This window comes from Lissotriton vulgaris, unplaced genomic scaffold (assembly GCF_964263255.1).
Source record: "Lissotriton vulgaris unplaced genomic scaffold, aLisVul1.2 SCAFFOLD_1102, whole genome shotgun sequence".
Lineage (NCBI taxonomy): Eukaryota > Metazoa > Chordata > Amphibia > Caudata > Salamandridae > Lissotriton > Lissotriton vulgaris.
This window is the reverse complement of record NW_028242580.1, coordinates 364,827-381,669: the sequence shown is the minus strand read 5'-3', so window position 1 is coordinate 381,669 and position 16,843 is coordinate 364,827. Positions and strand designations below refer to the sequence as shown.

The 16,843-nt window shown below is 43.2% G+C and overlaps 1 protein-coding gene across 1 annotated transcript in view; it reads right to left on the bottom strand.

The window, feature by feature from the left end:
• The window catches only part of LOC147668903 (E3 ubiquitin-protein ligase TRIM17-like), a gene marked incomplete at its 5' end in the record, with an annotated part of 400,957 nt that overhangs the window by 258,015 nt on the left and 126,099 nt on the right, over positions 1 to 16,843 (bottom strand). Inside the window, one exon of the mRNA XM_086948368.1 lies at positions 6,370 to 6,465. Within this exon, the coding sequence (XP_086804494.1) occupies positions 6,370 to 6,465 (96 nt within the window). The remainder of the gene's footprint in view (positions 1 to 6,369; positions 6,466 to 16,843) is intronic.

The following is a 16,843-nucleotide window of genomic DNA, read 5'->3' as shown; positions in this document are numbered from 1 at the left end:
AGTGGAATGCGAAATTACTAGTAGGTAAGTACAGTACTAATAGGCTTTGGAATCGCTAGGACTTGACTATAGAATCGTTAGATTACTTCTAGGAGACCCAGGGGACTCGGGTGCAGTGTGTGCACTCTCACGCGAGATGCGGGACAAAGTCTATGGTAGCTAGAATTTGCAAAGTTAGTGTTCTCGGGCGAACCCGACCTGGTAGGGAGAAAACGAAAGTAGATTCTGACCCTTGGATAGTGAGGCTATGCTGGGGCACCGAAATGCCGAAGTTACCTAGCCCAGGGGCTGCAGCTGCATAGGACTCAAAAGACGTCGGGAATCCTCGTTGACGGACCAGGAGCCTGGAAGAAAGAAGTTGCTGGCAGGCGACCAGTGAAGAAAGTTCGGTGGATCCAAGCCTGGATCGATGGAAGATGACACCTGAAAGCAGAGGGGACCAAGTTCGAGACTACTAGCCAGTAGTCAGTGGGCACCAGGAGGGCACCGGATGGTAGCCACCTCGACAAGGCGTGTGGGTGACGCTGGGCTCGGTGATCTCACGGACCAGGAGGCGTTGTCGGCGACCAGGAAGGAGGATCGAGCTGTCCCACGAAGATAGAAGCTGTCGGCGTCGCTGGACCCAGGATTGGGCAACAAAGCCTTGGCAAATTCAAGCCCACGCGGTGGACCTAAAATGGCGTCTGGAGTGGACCAGGAGGGTCCGGGGTGCCTCTCTTCAAGAAGGAAGCAAGGGCCAGTCTGGAGCAACCAGACCAGCAGCAGTGATGTCGTCGGGCGTCGTTCAGAAGGCCACAAGCCAGCCGGCTAGTAGCCAAACAACACGGTGCACAGCAAACAGCAGAAGGGCCCCACGCAGATCGTGGAGATGCAGGGAGGCTGATCTTGGGTGCTGGAGCTGCGCAGGGTCGGGGCTTCTCGGACCCCAAAGCACTCACCAGTGGAGGACACGGTGGGCTTGTTGTAAAGATGTCGTGCAGTCTTGGCGATCGTCGGTCCCTCGAGGTCTCGTCGCACTCACGGTTCTCAGCTTTGCTGTAGAGGTGAGTAGAGGTCAGAGGTGCCAGGGAAGCCGGGTCTCGTCGAGCTGGGTCGTCGGATTCGTGATGAAGGACTTGCAGCAGACCGCAGTGTTCTTTAGGATGGTGCCCGCTTGATGCAGGGTGACTACTCCTTAGCCACAAGGGAGAATCTTGATGAAGAAATCGTGAAGTCCTTTCGAAGAAAGTCGTGTCTTGATTCCAAAGATGATCTAATTTGAACAGGGGGCCCGCTCCCATCTTTATACTAAAAAAGGGGGCTGACCCGGTGACTAGGTCCTGCCTATGGGTGGGACTAGGTGGGGGGTGGTTACACCCCTCAGCCATGCCGGACTTCCCCAGGCCAGGGGCTGGTGTGCCCCTGGAACTGGTTCTGACCGGCCTATGCGTAGTGAGCACCGGGGTGCCACTCAGCCGTCACCTTCCTGAAAAGCCCTGCCTACCCAGGATACACAAAACCATGTCTGGGACGGTGCTAGCACCGCCCCTGACAGGAAACCCTTTGTCCAGGCTCCCCTCGCTGGAAGGACTCCCAGCTACAGGGGGTCAGACTCGTGTCTGTGGTGGCAGCATCCATTTTGTGGAGCTGAGGCTTCAGTTGACTTTAACCGGGGTTCACAGTTACATACATGTCGTGTCCCTCTAGAAGGGTGGAATGCTAACCCCGTTGCCAGAATTGGCGAGGGGTTAGTATTCCAATTCGTATGACACCTTACTCGACATGTTTTGATAAAGCAATACCAAAGTTAGCATTTAACCGCGAGGATTATAATGCACTTAAGAGTATATGGTATGCGATATCATGGAACAGCTATTAGGACTTGGTTCCGCAAGCTGCAGACAGGCTCAGCTCATGCCAGAGCACCATCTCACACGATTCCAAGCACTCTGCCTTCAGGATTGTCAAGGCCTGCCATAGGAGTGACTGATAGGAATCTGTGTGTCCATTTTAGGGTTAGGTATAGGTATACTACACCTACAGCAAAGCGTGTTTACACGACTTTGCCCCAGCTGTCATGCAGCCAGTTGTGTCAAATTTAAGAGGCCAGCCAGGGGTGGCATAATACATGCTGCAGCCCCTGGCAGCCCTGGGTACACCTATGCCCTGAGTTACAGGGTCTGATAAGGTGGCCCAGCACCAATTGGAAATGTACCTAGGGTACATGGAATCCATTTTAAAGAGAGAGCAGTAGGCCTTGGGTCCTGATTGGCAGGGTCCCAGGTCGACTATGTCCAAAACCAGCTAAAACACAGGGCAAAAAGTTGGGGGCAACCATAGTCAGGAGGTACCTTCCTACACTGCTCACCAGGGAAGTCTGCTGCTGGTATTCAAAGTGCATGTTTCAGTCTGCATGTCAGAATTTTTTTAATGAAATAGAAGAGGATTTGAGAAGTCACTCAAAATGATCCCTAATTTTTCTTTCTGAAGCACTAATCATACTTTCTATGGCAAAATGAACCCCCTCATTTTGTTCCTTTTTAAATTAAATGTTTTCAGACTTACCACTTCATTCCAATCAAGATGGCTTCTGGTGTGCCATACTTTTGTCATAAGTAAGACTGTTAGCGCTCTAGTTGTTCTTTAGAACACTCTGGGACATTCTGTCATTGGGCTATACTTGGGCTACATCTGGGTGATATTTGGGCTACATTTAGGCTCTTTTGTCTCTGGTGGCCATCTTGGGAGACTGTATGTCAGAATGTTTTAATGAAATTGAAGAGGATTTGAGAAGTCACTCAAAATGTGCCCTAATTTTTCTTTCTGCAGCACTAATCATACTTTCTATGGCAAAATATACCCCCTCATTTTGTTCCTTTTTAAATTAAATGTTTTAAGAGTTACCACTTTATTCCAATCAAGATGGCTTCAGGTGTGCCATACCTTTGTAATAAGTAGGACTGTTAGCGCTCTAGTTGTTCTTTAGAACACTCTGGGAGGCTGCAGTAGAACACAAAGGAATCAACTGACAGTCTCTGTCCTTGTTGGATGTACATGTTTTACTGAGAATGTCAGACTTCATTCTCACATGACTGAGAAAGATTATGTGAATTTACAGAAAATATGCTTTCAGTTTAGCTTATAGATCCCCTTCCAAACCACAGTGGGAAATTCATGAGATATTAGTTTTCTTTCAAACATGATTCATGATATCACAGCAGAAGGCTTTTTCACATGGTAAAATCACCTTAGAACACACAACAACTCCTAAAATGAGTATGGTACCATCAACAAATGATTTATAATGTAACTAAAGTCCTAAAACTCTCTATTAACAACAATGCTTTTTAATGAGGTACTATCATGTATATTGGTCCCAAGATGGCTGCCAACACTTCTTGGATGAAGTGCTGACAGCCAATCAGATCAGATGTGTGGTTAGGCTCCGCCCAGATATATATATTTTTATGAACCTACCAGTCCCTACAATTTTGCCAAGTTTTGTGGAAATCCATTCAGCCGTTCGGGCTAAAAGTGAGTCCAACCGCCCTAAGGAAATTAACATGGGGAAAACACGTTTTGGGACCCCCTTTTATCTCGGCCCCCGCTTGACGAATCCCCCCCAAACTTTCAGAGAAGGAGCGGAGCGCAGCGAGGCAAATTTAAGGAAAATTACAGGCAGATTCCTCAACCGGCGCCAAAGTTATCCCTAATAGAATGTTGCGGATTTCCTATAGAAAACAATAGAAAACTATAACTACCTACTGGCGACCGCCAGTAGGTAAAATATATATATATATATTACCAGTAGGTAGTTATAGTTAGAACCTAGTTTCCATAGGAAATGCGCAACATTCTATTGGGAATAACTGGTGCCGGTTGATGAATCTCCGCGAATTTCTCAAAGAAGATGGCCCGCTCCTTCCCTTGATGTCACTGACCATGTCATGAGTGATGTAATATGTGACATCATCAGCAGTGCATTGCGGGCGCGCGAGTTATAGTTAGCTGAACTAACTATAACAGGGGAATTTCAAAGGTTTTGTATGAGTAAAATGACCAGCTAACTATAACTGGTGTGAAACCTATGGTTTTTTCAGTGAATTTCAAAGGTTTTTAAAATGCTAATTCCTAACTATAACGTATGTAAAACCTATGGTTTTTCAGTGAATTTCAAAGGTTTTTTAAATGCTAATTCCTAACTATAACGTGGCTGTAACCTATGGTTTTTTCAGTGAATTTCAATGGTTTTGTAAATGAAAATTTTTTAATGTAATAATTGTTATATTTTTTATACTGATTTACTACATTATTATACATTTTTTTATTTTTAGATATATTATTTTTTAAATTACATTACATATTTTTAATATAAATTGATAAAAAATGTTTGTACACCTCTCTGCAACGCACCCCCTGACGCGTTTGCAGAGGGGGAACTAATTCCCCTTGCATACCGGGGGTCCCTGGGGGCCAACTAGCCCACCAGGAACCTCCAGTATTCCCCAGGGGGCTGCATTGCAGATAGGTTAAATGAGGCCACACCCTTTTTTACACTTCTCTGCAGCGCAGCCCACGGGCGCGTTTGCAGAGGGGGAACTAATTCCCCTTGCATACTGGGGGTCCCTGGGAGTCAACTAGCCCGCCAGGAGCCTCCAGTATGCGCCAGGGGGCTGCGTTGCTTTGCCCCGGAGGTCGGCGGTCCCCGGGGCAGTGTGGGGGGGGGATTGGGCACCCCCCACACTTCTTTATCACTATGCCCCCACAATTTGGTCCCCCTGGGGGGTAATTTTTGAATAAACATACCGGGTTTTAAAAAAAAAAACATTTTTGCCCTTGGGGGTCCTTGTGGGACCCCATGAGCAGGCCTAGGGGGTCAGGGTGCTTCTACCCCCTTTCTGTGTTCTACACGTTTTTTTTCTGCTTTCTTGTGCCTCGGTCTACCGAGCACAAGATGGCTGCCAACACTTCCTGGTTTGAAGTGTTGAAAGCCAATGGACATGCAGCTCTTGCTCGAGAAGTTTTAGAACTCAAAAAGGGGGTAGGGTAGAATCACTCTGACCCCCTAGGCCTGCTCAGGGGTTCCCACAAGGACCCCCAAGGCAAAAAATAAATATATTTTGTGTGAAAATCATGGGGTGCGCGCACGGTGCGCACACCCAATGTTTTTTACAAAAAAATGTATATAATGTATGTTTTTCATGTTTTTAATATCATGGAAAAAAATACAACAGTATTATATATATATATATAGTATTATATATATAAATAATATACAATATTGTATTTTTTTCATGGTATTAGTGTGAAACAATAGTTTTTTCGATAGTTTTGTACTTACCATTATAAGAAGGGGAACAATATTTTTGTATTCAATATTTTTGACACAATATTTCTGTATCTCGACATTGCTGTGTTAAATATTGTGCCAGTGATCCAAGAGGAGAGCTGGAGGCGTATGAACCAGAGATTCAAGCTCAAATGGGGCAAACAATATGAAACTTGTTAACTTTAGCCTGAAAGTCATTATGTATTATGATAGGGGCCTCAAAATATAGAAGTGGTCTGACCCTTTATGGACCTGGACCTAGTGTGACAATGTAATGGAAGCTGTGCCTGATGAAATAGCTTCACATGGAAGGAAGATACAAAAATATTTTCCCACTAAATCAACAATGTTACTTTGCAAACTCAAATCAATTCCTTTGATTCCTGCTTCTTTAGCTTCTGTTCTACTTTGTATATTTTTCTGACCTTTAGTTACTGTGTGAATGAGCAAGAGGTGCTTCCATTTCTGTAACCCTCATCACAGATTCCGGAGTCTGTGATGTGGCTCACAGGGCATCTCCTATGTCAATGACCTCCAGATTTGCGTCCGGTGACACTGTTGGGAGACCCATTTTTCTGAATTTGATCTCTGCTTCATGTAACTCTCAGGGCATTCATATGTCTCTGGCTATGACGTACTTCTTTCTACATTTTACTGAATCACACTTGTGTCTGCTGTCCGTCTCTCCTTAGTGAACACTTATGGGATAACTTATTTTACCCAGTTCTAATTCTTAACTAATCACTTAATTTTATAGCACTGAAGGATGCCTCATAAGTGTGGCCTACTCTTCTCTTTGTGTAACTCTCAACTGATCAAGTTGTGTCTTGCAACCATTGTTGCTTCTAATGATTCTCAGAAGTATCTAATGTTTCTAACCTCTAACTGTGCTATATTTGATTCTCATGGAAAGCCAAAGTCTCTCATCTCTCTACTCTGATTGTCTGTAAATATCACAGCACCGGTCACATTCATTCTAACTATACTTTTTGAACCCTTCATATCTCTCTTTGATCTGCCCTGATACCCTCCACACATACTAGATCTGAATTTCATCTTACCTCCAGCGCAGATGCTGTACTGGTTTCCTCAGCTGTCCACAACTGCAGTTCTTCCATTTCCTCACTCAGTTTCTTCTTGTGGATGCTGAATGTTTTCTGAAATAAACCAACAATAAAGAATACAGATGAGAAGTGTTGGTAGGGCAATGTTCACAATGTACCAGCATTAAAAGGGATTTATACACTTGAGCTAGGAGACTGTCTATCTATCTATCTAGAGATCAGTTGTGCAGGATGTGAGTTCTGTGCAAGTAATAGGTCCACAAGTATTTCCTTACTGGGAACCAAGTGACCCATTGCAGCTATTGGGTTTATCAGGGTAGCAAAGCAGAGCAGTCCAAGGCCTACTCAGGGCAGGTGGTGTGGGCTAGTAATCTTCATTCACTGGCATGCAATTATAATACTCAATAAATAATTGAAAAAGGAAAAAATTATTGTATTATACACGCTACTGGATACTACCCATTAAATTACAAATATGTACATCAGGTTGGTGGAAATACTTTTGGGGACTTTCTGAAATGACACTTGACCCCTTGTAGGTAATGGCCCCCATAATCATAACCTCCCCCACCTATACCAGATAGAATACCACAATATAAGAGGGTGTCAATAAAGCAGTACTACAGTAGTGGAGGTGGAGCTTCTGCATGGACTACGATGGCTGCTTCTTGATCGAGTTCCATGACCAGGGGCACCACATTTGACTTGTAACCCTCGCTCCTGAAATGCCCTGAGGTGGCGATCTTGTGAGGTGGTCCTAGGCGGTAGATGGGTTACTTCATGGCTGCAGGAAAGGCAGTGGAGGAGCGGCAGAACAACAACAACTGCTTAAGGGACCACGGGCCGCCTTGCACCATGGAACTTGAGGACAGGTGCGACTAGAGGGCCTTGGAGGCCCAGTCAGAGCAGTCACCCATAGGATCTGTGCTGCTCTGCATGAAAGCAGTGAGTGGGGAAGTGAGTATGTGTGAGACGACCTAGTGACATATTAGGCACCTGGCAGCGGAGTGTCCCTGGCTGTGGGTGAGTGTGGGGCCTCAGGGAGTGCAGGGGATCTAAGGGAAGCACCCTAAATAAAGTTTTAGAGAAACTAGTACACCAGCATTTGGCAGTGTTTATCGAGTCTAATAGCTTTTTGCATGAGTCCCAGTCCAGTTTTCACCCAGGATTCAGTACAGAACCTGTTCTGATTGAAATGGCTGATTCCATACGCTGGGCTGTGGATGGAGGCTCTAAGGCTATGTTGGTGTTGTTAGATTTATCTGCAGTATTCGAGACGGTGTCTCACCCCCATCCTGTTAGATCGCCTGAAGGACATAGGCAACCAGGGAACAGCACTAAACTGGTTAACATCCTTTTTGCACGGCCATAACCAACAGGTCCTGACCCACCCCTTCACTTCACCTGCCACACCTCTGCAATGGGGGGTACCCTAAGGTTCGGCCCTGAGCCCACTTCTCTTTAATGTCTATTTAACACCTTTGGCGGAGCTTATCACCAAAATGGGGATTAAGGTGACATGACATCCTACGCTGATGATACTTAGCTGTTGTTTACTTTTAGCGGGGTGTCAGACTCCAACTTTGACCCCCTAAAAGAATGCCTCAAAAACATAGCTGAATGATGAACCACAATTTTTTAAAACTTAATGCGGAAAAGACAGAGGTCCTGTTTTTTAATCAACCAACGCCCCCTCCATCCAATGTATGGTGGCCATCAGAATTGGGTGATCCACCCATTCTGAAGGACTCAGTCAGAAATCTGGGTGTGAGATAGGACAAAGATCTATCCCTCACTACCCATGTACAATTGGTTTCGGCGGCTTGTTTTGGCAAAATCAAAACCATAAGGAAAATCATAAATTTTCTGCCAGATTCAACCCGTAAAACCATGCTCCATGCTCTAATCACCTCCCACCTGGATTATGCAAACGGCCTGTACATGGGTTTATCACTTGGTCTGATCCATAAACTCCAGATCATTCAAAATGCAGCAGCCCGACTGGTCTGCGGGGTCCCGCTTCAACACCACATCTTTCCTTATCTCAGGCGACTGCACTGCCTGCCTATAGCCAAGCGGATTGAATTTAAGGCCCTGACGTTTGCCTTTCGAGCAGACAAAGGGTGAGGACCTATCTATCTGAGGGGGAGACTACACACTTATCAACAAGATAGACCTTTAAGGTCCAACCTCAAACGCTTTCTCTCCACACTGAGCTTTGCGAAAGCAAGAATGGGTGGGAGAACATTTGAGGTGGGTACCACCAAATGTTGGAACAACCTGCCTCCCCACTTACGCATGATGCAGTCCAAACAGGAATTTAGAAAGGCCTTAAAAACGTGGCTTCTTAGCCGGAATGACTAGTCTTGTGCTGCCCTCTACCTTGTTCACAGTCTGCTATAGCGCCGGGACACCCCATCTGGGGTAGCTGCACGCTATACAAATGCTTTTTATTATTACTATTATTATTATTTGCCAAATTTCACAAATTCAAGAGGAAAGTACAGGTCCTGCAAGCAGACTAGTCCATGAATGAAATCCAGTATGAGGGCTATTCCTGCACACTTGTCCAGGATCTTGCCTGAGCAATGCTTCTCAGAAGGCAAAACTTCATAACAGTCACAGACCAATTGCGCAAGAACAACATTAGATACAGGTGGCTCAACCTATTCAGTATCGCCTTTGACCAAGGAAATAAATTGCACTAGACCCCGCACCAGGTGGCACTAGCATAATTGGTGGGGATTACTTTGGAAACAATAGGAACTGATAAGCTAAATTTGTTGTCTCCAGGACAGGGGTGACAGCTGATCAACATCCTAATGTCAGGCCCTGAAACTGCATCAGACCAGTATCCTAGATACAAACTGTGAAACCACCAGTCAGAGCCTTAGAGGCTGTGCTGCTGTCTGCTCATCTACGACACCTCTAACTGAAGGTGGAGCTAGTGTCCTCAGCGGGGCGACAGGCCTCAAATGGACCCATTTGGGCTCATACAATCACCTATCCTTCACTAAGCTTACCTGTCTTGCTGGTCGATATCTAATGAAGGTCTCCTTTTCTACAACACATTTTGCACAACCTACCTGTAAATATGTGGGGTGTATGCCAATGTCAGAGTCTGCTTTTTGTTCATGCAGTTTTGGCTGGTGCTTTAGTTCGCATGTAACCTTATAGTAAAATTCATTGTGGGACCCTCCCAACTTTCCCAGTAAAATGACATTTAATTTCTATTTGGTGTTCACCTGTGTTGCAGCTCTAAAAGGTTTAAAACTCACTGTTATCCATTAGTTTCCCAAAATATTATTGATGGATATGCTCCAAACTCTCCGTAAAGGTATTTTAATTTGTCGGCACATGCAAACCCCTCACATATCTAGCCCAGCTGCATACAAAACTCTCTCATACTTCTCACTACATTGAAACAGATATCTATGTAGTAGAGGCTCTTGCTGGAATTGGATGCCTTTCAGCCTTAGATATGCAGTCAGAATAGACCTTCATTAGGTCATAAGTTAATTGGTTGTCAAGGTGTCAAACACAGATGTCGGCTGAATGTTCCCTGAGGACTTTCATGGAACTGGAAAACTCATAGATGGATATTTGCATCTACACATAGATGAATTATTGGGATATTTTCATCTCCACATAGATGAATTAATGCCATACGTGGCTTGGTACTTCAGATGAATACCATTCAGGTTCCAAAAACAAGTTGAACAAGAACTTGAAAACCTGCGTAAGCAGGACACTGAGGAACTTGGGGTGTCCCCAATTATTCCTATCCCTAAACAAAATGCAGGGAGCAAAATCTGAATCTGTTTCAACAGGCACCACCAGAATCTTTAAATTTAATGAGAGATACACATGGCATCATGCATTCAGGACATTATAAACGAGGAAATCCACTGAATGATGTAGTCATTTAGTACTACAAGCACTTACATCTATATTTTTACGGTAAGCACTTTACCCTCGTCACTGATCATCAAGCTTAATTTCCATTTTTAGAACCCAAAAATGATGATGCCTCAGAGGATTGGGGCCTCCATCTACAAGTTTAATAGTTTAACATTGTCCACAGCCTGGGTAAGAACAAGAACTCTACTGTTTTTCTGTTTGGATTTCCGTATTACTTGTGTGATACTACAGTTGCTACAGAAGAATGTAGCGATATGTAGTTAAGCAGGCATATCCATATTCAATCAAAAAGAAGATAACACAACGAGCACACAGAGATGATGCATCATTACAAGAAGTCTCAATCCTTATCACTATGGCTGCTAAGGCAATTCCCCTCCTGTGCTGGAAATTGCCATTTTGCTGGTGTCATGACGAGCTCAGCTCGTCATGAGCACAGCTCCAGGCTACCTCATGACGAGCTGAGCTCGTCATGAGCATGGAAGGGGTTAAAGAAACACACAGATGTAGAGACCTGGAACAGATCCACAAACTTTACAATCAAAGTTAAGTCATAAGAGGTCAAGGTTTTTAGATATGTCCATAAATAATAAGAAACTCACTAAACTAATTCTGAGGCGCACCCATATAGTTACCCCCAATATCTACAGAGGCATGAGGGCACATAAAGATCCTCCAGGCATATTTGCTACCAAACGTTTGCCACCAACAGTCTCATACAACAAAGGTCTGGTTCCAATCACTTGACCTTCACCTTTCAAAAAAAGACCAAGTGAAAATGCTGTTTGCCAAGCCCTTGGAAAGGAAAAATACCCAGAACTGCTATAAATGTTTTTCACTGCCTTCATCTTTGTGGAAGGAGGTGGCAAATGATTTCTTTAGACCCATAGCCAAGGGGCAACATCTCTTGGTGGTGATGGATAAGTGCTCTCTGTAATGGCTTTTTTAGCCACGGCAACTGATGTCATTATTCCAGTGCTAAACAAAATATTTGACATGTCTAGCACCCCATCACTAGTCAAGTCTAACTATTTAGGTTTAGAGTACAGAAATATCACACCATTCTGACTGCAAACCAGTGGCACTTTTGAGAGGTTTGTTGTAGTTTCACGAAGGCATAAAAAGGAGCAAAGCTTCTCATTCATCGCCACCCAAGCTTTTATGTCAGACATTGGCGGAACATGTTTCACCAGCCACTCTTATGTTTGGGAGGAAGCTAAGAACCAAGAGCCTGTAGCATATCTTCAGACTTCTTCTTCAGCTCTACGGCCAGGTGAGAACTCAGGATAACATACATCAAAAACATTAGCTCATCAAAATGAACTGTATTCTCATGATGAACTTTTTGAAAGTGATGAAGGAACTTGCCATTTTTTCAGGCTATGGTGAAGCTGATTGCAGACCTGTTGCTTGGTATGGTCTGTGATTCAGACTGTGATCGTGAAATGTCATCCATGGCATCATCAACTCCATCCTTTTTCCTATTGCCATTCTCCATCTCACTCCTCTGTCGGTGTCTCCATAGCTTCTGCCCCTTGATCGCTTCATCTTCACTTTGTTGAAATGCTAGGCCTCCAGAATGATTTTTGCTGCCTGGCTGATACTTATCCTTAGCCACTCACTTTTGCTCTCTGCATGATACTTAGGATTCCAACAAAATAAAACTGTTACGGATCATTCATGTTGTTTGCTTTAGAAGAGGAAGTGATGGAATTTCAGCTTTCAGAAAATGTGAAACCAAATAGGTATCCTTTAGTGTACTAGCCATGGACCGAATACAGATCGAGAACTGCACACATACTTGAAGGTTGAAGCAGTAGCAGCTACCCTTAGTTTCCCGTGTGATATTAATACTTATGATACCCACCTTTGAGGCACTCATAAGTACTGATGATAAACACACTGACACATTCAATGGATTTCAAATACAATGTGATCAACAAAGAATGTATTATGTAGACGTAATGGGTGGGATCCCTTGTAGGATTACATAAAATCTACTTCAGAGACAGCTCCTTACGTTTGCGATGTTTTTATGATGGATTTCTGTATATATATATATATTGCAATGAGTTATACATACTCAGATATACTTTTTGATCCAGGGTATTCTTTTTTTTTTTTTTTTTTTTTAATATTTTTATTGTAAAACAAAACGTTTTTCTGGCACACACATAACACAGAGTACAGATAACTTAATACATATAATAAACCAAAGTTACTATCAAGAAAAACATGTTAATACAAGACATATCCTTCGATATAAAAAGGAGAAAACAGGAAAACCATTAAACAAGTTAATAATACATCAGGCTGAGTTTGCATTTGACCTTTCCTTCCATCGATGTACCGGTTCCCAAATTTTTCTTCCCCACCTTTTTATCTTTTTACATTTCTTCCCATATATACCCTTTTCAAGGTTAAACGTCCCCAATAATAAGGCAATAGGCAATCCACTGTTGTAAACCCGGGGGAAGGGGGTCCAACCAAACTCTGGCAATCAACAACCTGAGAACCGCCATCGCTACAAATAAAAATTCACTATGAACGCCTTCACAGCCCCTAACTCCTAACATAATTACAGTCGGCGTTAGAGTCACATTTAAAGCAAGTGTGTGGGCCATAAAATCCTCAATACCCTTTAATAAAGGCCTTAATTTGGGACAGAGCGCAAAAATGTGGGTACTATCTGCAGCCAGGGCATTACAACGCCAACAGCTAATCCCTGAAGTTGCACCCCACTGTGCTATGCGATCTGGCGTGTGATAAAGTTGGTACAGCGTTTTAAAATGTTGCGATTGTAGTGGGGCAGAGTAAAAAACTGAACAACCTAACTCCAAGGACGTCTGAAACACCTCACACGATATCCCTAATTTCCCAGCCCATTTAATACCAAATCTATCCATGTCGTCCTTCTTCGTAGCAGCTAGCTGGGCATAGAAATACCGAATGGAGCACACCCCGCTTTGCTCTATTGTCTCCATAATATTACTTGTGTTAAATCCACCTGCCCCTCCTTTTTTCTTAGAAAAAAACTCCTAATCTGCAGGTACTTGAAAAAACTATATCTTGCTATATTAAATTTACCCAACAGATCTGAAAATAGAAGAATATTTCCATCTGGATCTAACATATCTCCTAATTTCCTAATACCTTTTCTGTCCCAGTCTGCCATAATGGCATCCGAAAAAACTTCAAGGGGTAGAGACTTATTCCTATACAGTCTAATATATCTATTAAATCTCCCTAAACCACAGTTTTTTGCAACAGCAGACCATACATTATAAGCAGCAGCGACTGTCTTGAAACGTGTACGTTTGAAGTATGATGAATCTGTACATTTTAAGAAAGCATTTACTGTATCTTCACCCAATACAATTGAATAAATCATAGTTGAGACAGCTTTGACTTTCGAATCCCCTTCATTTGCACCAATTAAGCCTTGAATGTATTGCAATACCGATGCCCAATAGTAAAACCTAAAATCAGGAACCCCCCATCCTCCCCTCTCCCTTGGCAAAGTCATAAACTTGTATGCCCGTCTTGTCTTCCCATAGGACCAAATGAATTTATTAAGAATCGACTCCAGCTTGTTAAACCAAATTGACTCAAATAATAGCGGAATTGTACGAAAAAAATAAAGAAATTTGGGAAGTATAAACATTTTGATGATATTAGTGCGTCCCACTAACGTAAGCCTAAGATTTTTTATCCTCATCAAGTCCGAGCTAACTTTCGCCAATAAAGGCGAGATGTTGCGTTCAACTACTGTCCCTAAATCAGGAGAGATTTCGACCCCTAGGTAGACTGCAGAGGGAATCACTCGTGGATCATTACAATGAGTTACTGAGTTTTTAATAATCTGTGTTTTAGCTCTATTAAGCTTATAGCCAGAAATATTGCCAACATTTTGGGCCTCATGTTCTATTACACCTATTGCCATTGCAGGATCAGGAGTAATTATCGCGACATCGTCTGCATATGCCAACACGTTAACTACTGTCTCATTTACACACATGGGAGGGATACTGGGATTAAGATCAAGACTACGTAGATACGGATCCATATATAATGCAAATAAAAGAGGGGAACTAGGACAACCTTGCCTGGCTCCCTCTTTTAATCTGCACCGCCGCTGATAACTCCCGATTGATTTTAATTCTAGCCGTTGGATCCCTATAAAGAACCTGGATTGCTTTTATAAAATTATCACCAAACCCAAAAGTTCTCATTAGCTCCCACAGGTATTCCCAAGCGACCCTGTCAAAAGCCTTCTCGGCATCTAAGAATAGAGCTGCGACAGGGCCGCCAGAAACCTCCATGGCATCAAAGCAGGTGATCACTGTCCTGATATGTTCAGTAGTCCCTTTCCCCGGGATAAATCCATGTTGGACTGGGGTAACTAACTTTTCTATGACAGCGGACAACCTTGTAACCAAGATTTTCGAGTAAAGCTTCACATCAGCATTCATTAAGGCAATAGGTCTATATGACCCAGGAATTGTGGCGGGCTTGCCTTTTTTCAAGATAACGATAATCTCTGTCTCGCCCCATGATTTTGGGATTGAAATTCCTCTCTGGGCTTGAATGAGTGTATCCAGTAGCTCCACTCTAAAAACTGATATAAAAGTCTTATAGAATTCAATTGGTAACAAATCTGGTCCTGCAGCCTTCAAGGAAGGGAGATCTGTTAAAGCTAAAGACAGTTCTTCTAGTGTTATGGTGGCATCAAGTATAGTTTTTTCCTCCAAATCTAGTTTTTTGAGTTGAATATTTCCTAAATATTCCCTGATATTGTCAGTTTCTGCCTCAGTCTCCCTATCATATATTTCGGAATAAAACTTCCAGAATTCATTTCTTATTACCTTAGAGTCAGAAATTAGATTGCCTAAGTTATCGACTATGTTTTTGATGTCCCCCGCATTAGCTTTTTGCCTAGCTATAACAGCAAGAATGTGACCAACCCGCTCGCTAAACTCGCAGGCCTGCTCCTTCTTTGTTAAATAACTAACTGCTGTCTTATTAGTGATTCTTTCCGCTATTTCCGCCTTTAAAATCATGATCTCCAACAATTGTTGATCTAATGGGAGCCCCCTCAAGATTAACCTACTTAACTCGGACTCAGCGTTCAAAAGGGAGTTAACTTGTTGATCGAACAGTTCTCTTTCTTTTTTCCGTCTATAAGCTGAGAAGCTTATTGTCTCTCCTCTGACGCCTGCTTTGAAGGCATCCCAAATATATCCACTACTAGTACTCCCCACATTGTTCAACCAAAACTCACTGATCCACTTTTCCATATGCTTACAATAACCCACATCTTGTAGCAGAGCTCGCTCAAATGTCCATTTATAAATGTTCCTACCTAACCCACTTAAACTAAGTGACAATAATAATGGATTGTGGTCAGAAACCAAACGAGGAAGCTTCTTTATCTCGTATTAGCAATCAAAACATTAGATATTAAAAAGTAGTCCAGTCTTACTGTTGTATTGTGAGGGGCGGAAAAATACGTATCCCCATCTGTCTGTGGATGCAGGTTGGCCCAGACATCTGAAAGAGCATTATGCGAAGCCATATTTACGATCGCTCTATGCACCCTTTTCTTTCTCCCTGTATAGGAATGGCTTAGTTGTAACTCAATGTTTGCCGGACGACTGATATTAAAATCACCGCAACAAACAATTGGTTCCGCCCAGGTTGGGAGTTCATCATCCAGAAATTGGAATATATCAGGGTCATCACACGTTGAGCCATACACTGAAACTAAAGTGAACCTAACACCTCTAAAGCCTATTTCTATAATCACCCATCTACCCCAGATATCTTCTTTACTCCTATGTACAGTACAATCTGCCCCTCTCCCCAGAATCGCCACCCCACGAGTTTTGGAGGCTTGTTTAGTATGTGCTAAGACTTTAAATCCAGCTTGTTCTAACAAGAAGCCCTTTCCACCCTCCACATGAGTTTCCTGTAGACAAATCAAATCAGGAGACATTGATTTACAAAACGCTGAAACTCGCAGCCTCTTTTGGAGATCATTAAGACCACAAACATTAAATGACAAAATTCGACAAGTCATCAAAAAACATCAAAAATTAGCACCAACTTCAAATTCCGTCTCTTAATCAAACCCGAGACTTCCTTTATCCTCCATTTGAACAAAACCTGCAACTGCCTCAAACTACATTTCGCTGTGTACAATGTGTGCCATTTTCTCCCTCCCCTCTCCCCTCCCGCCTCCCTGAACCCCCCCAAGTGCGCCTCCCCCCCTACAGGCAAATAGGTCACGAATGACCTATATGTGGACGCCAGGGAGGCAGCAGCCGCCACTCCTCCCCACTGCCAGCCAGTATTACAAACATATCAAACCTAACTCCATTACTTTTTCTCCTTATATCCCAGAACTTCCAACATGTAAGCCTTCGCCTTAAGAAAAATTTAAACTGGCCCTTGGTCACAATTTTCAATTTTGCAGGGTAAAGCAAATAAGCTTCAGAGCCCAGTGCCTGGATATGTGGTATCAGTTGTCTTAACCTCCATCTACGTTCAA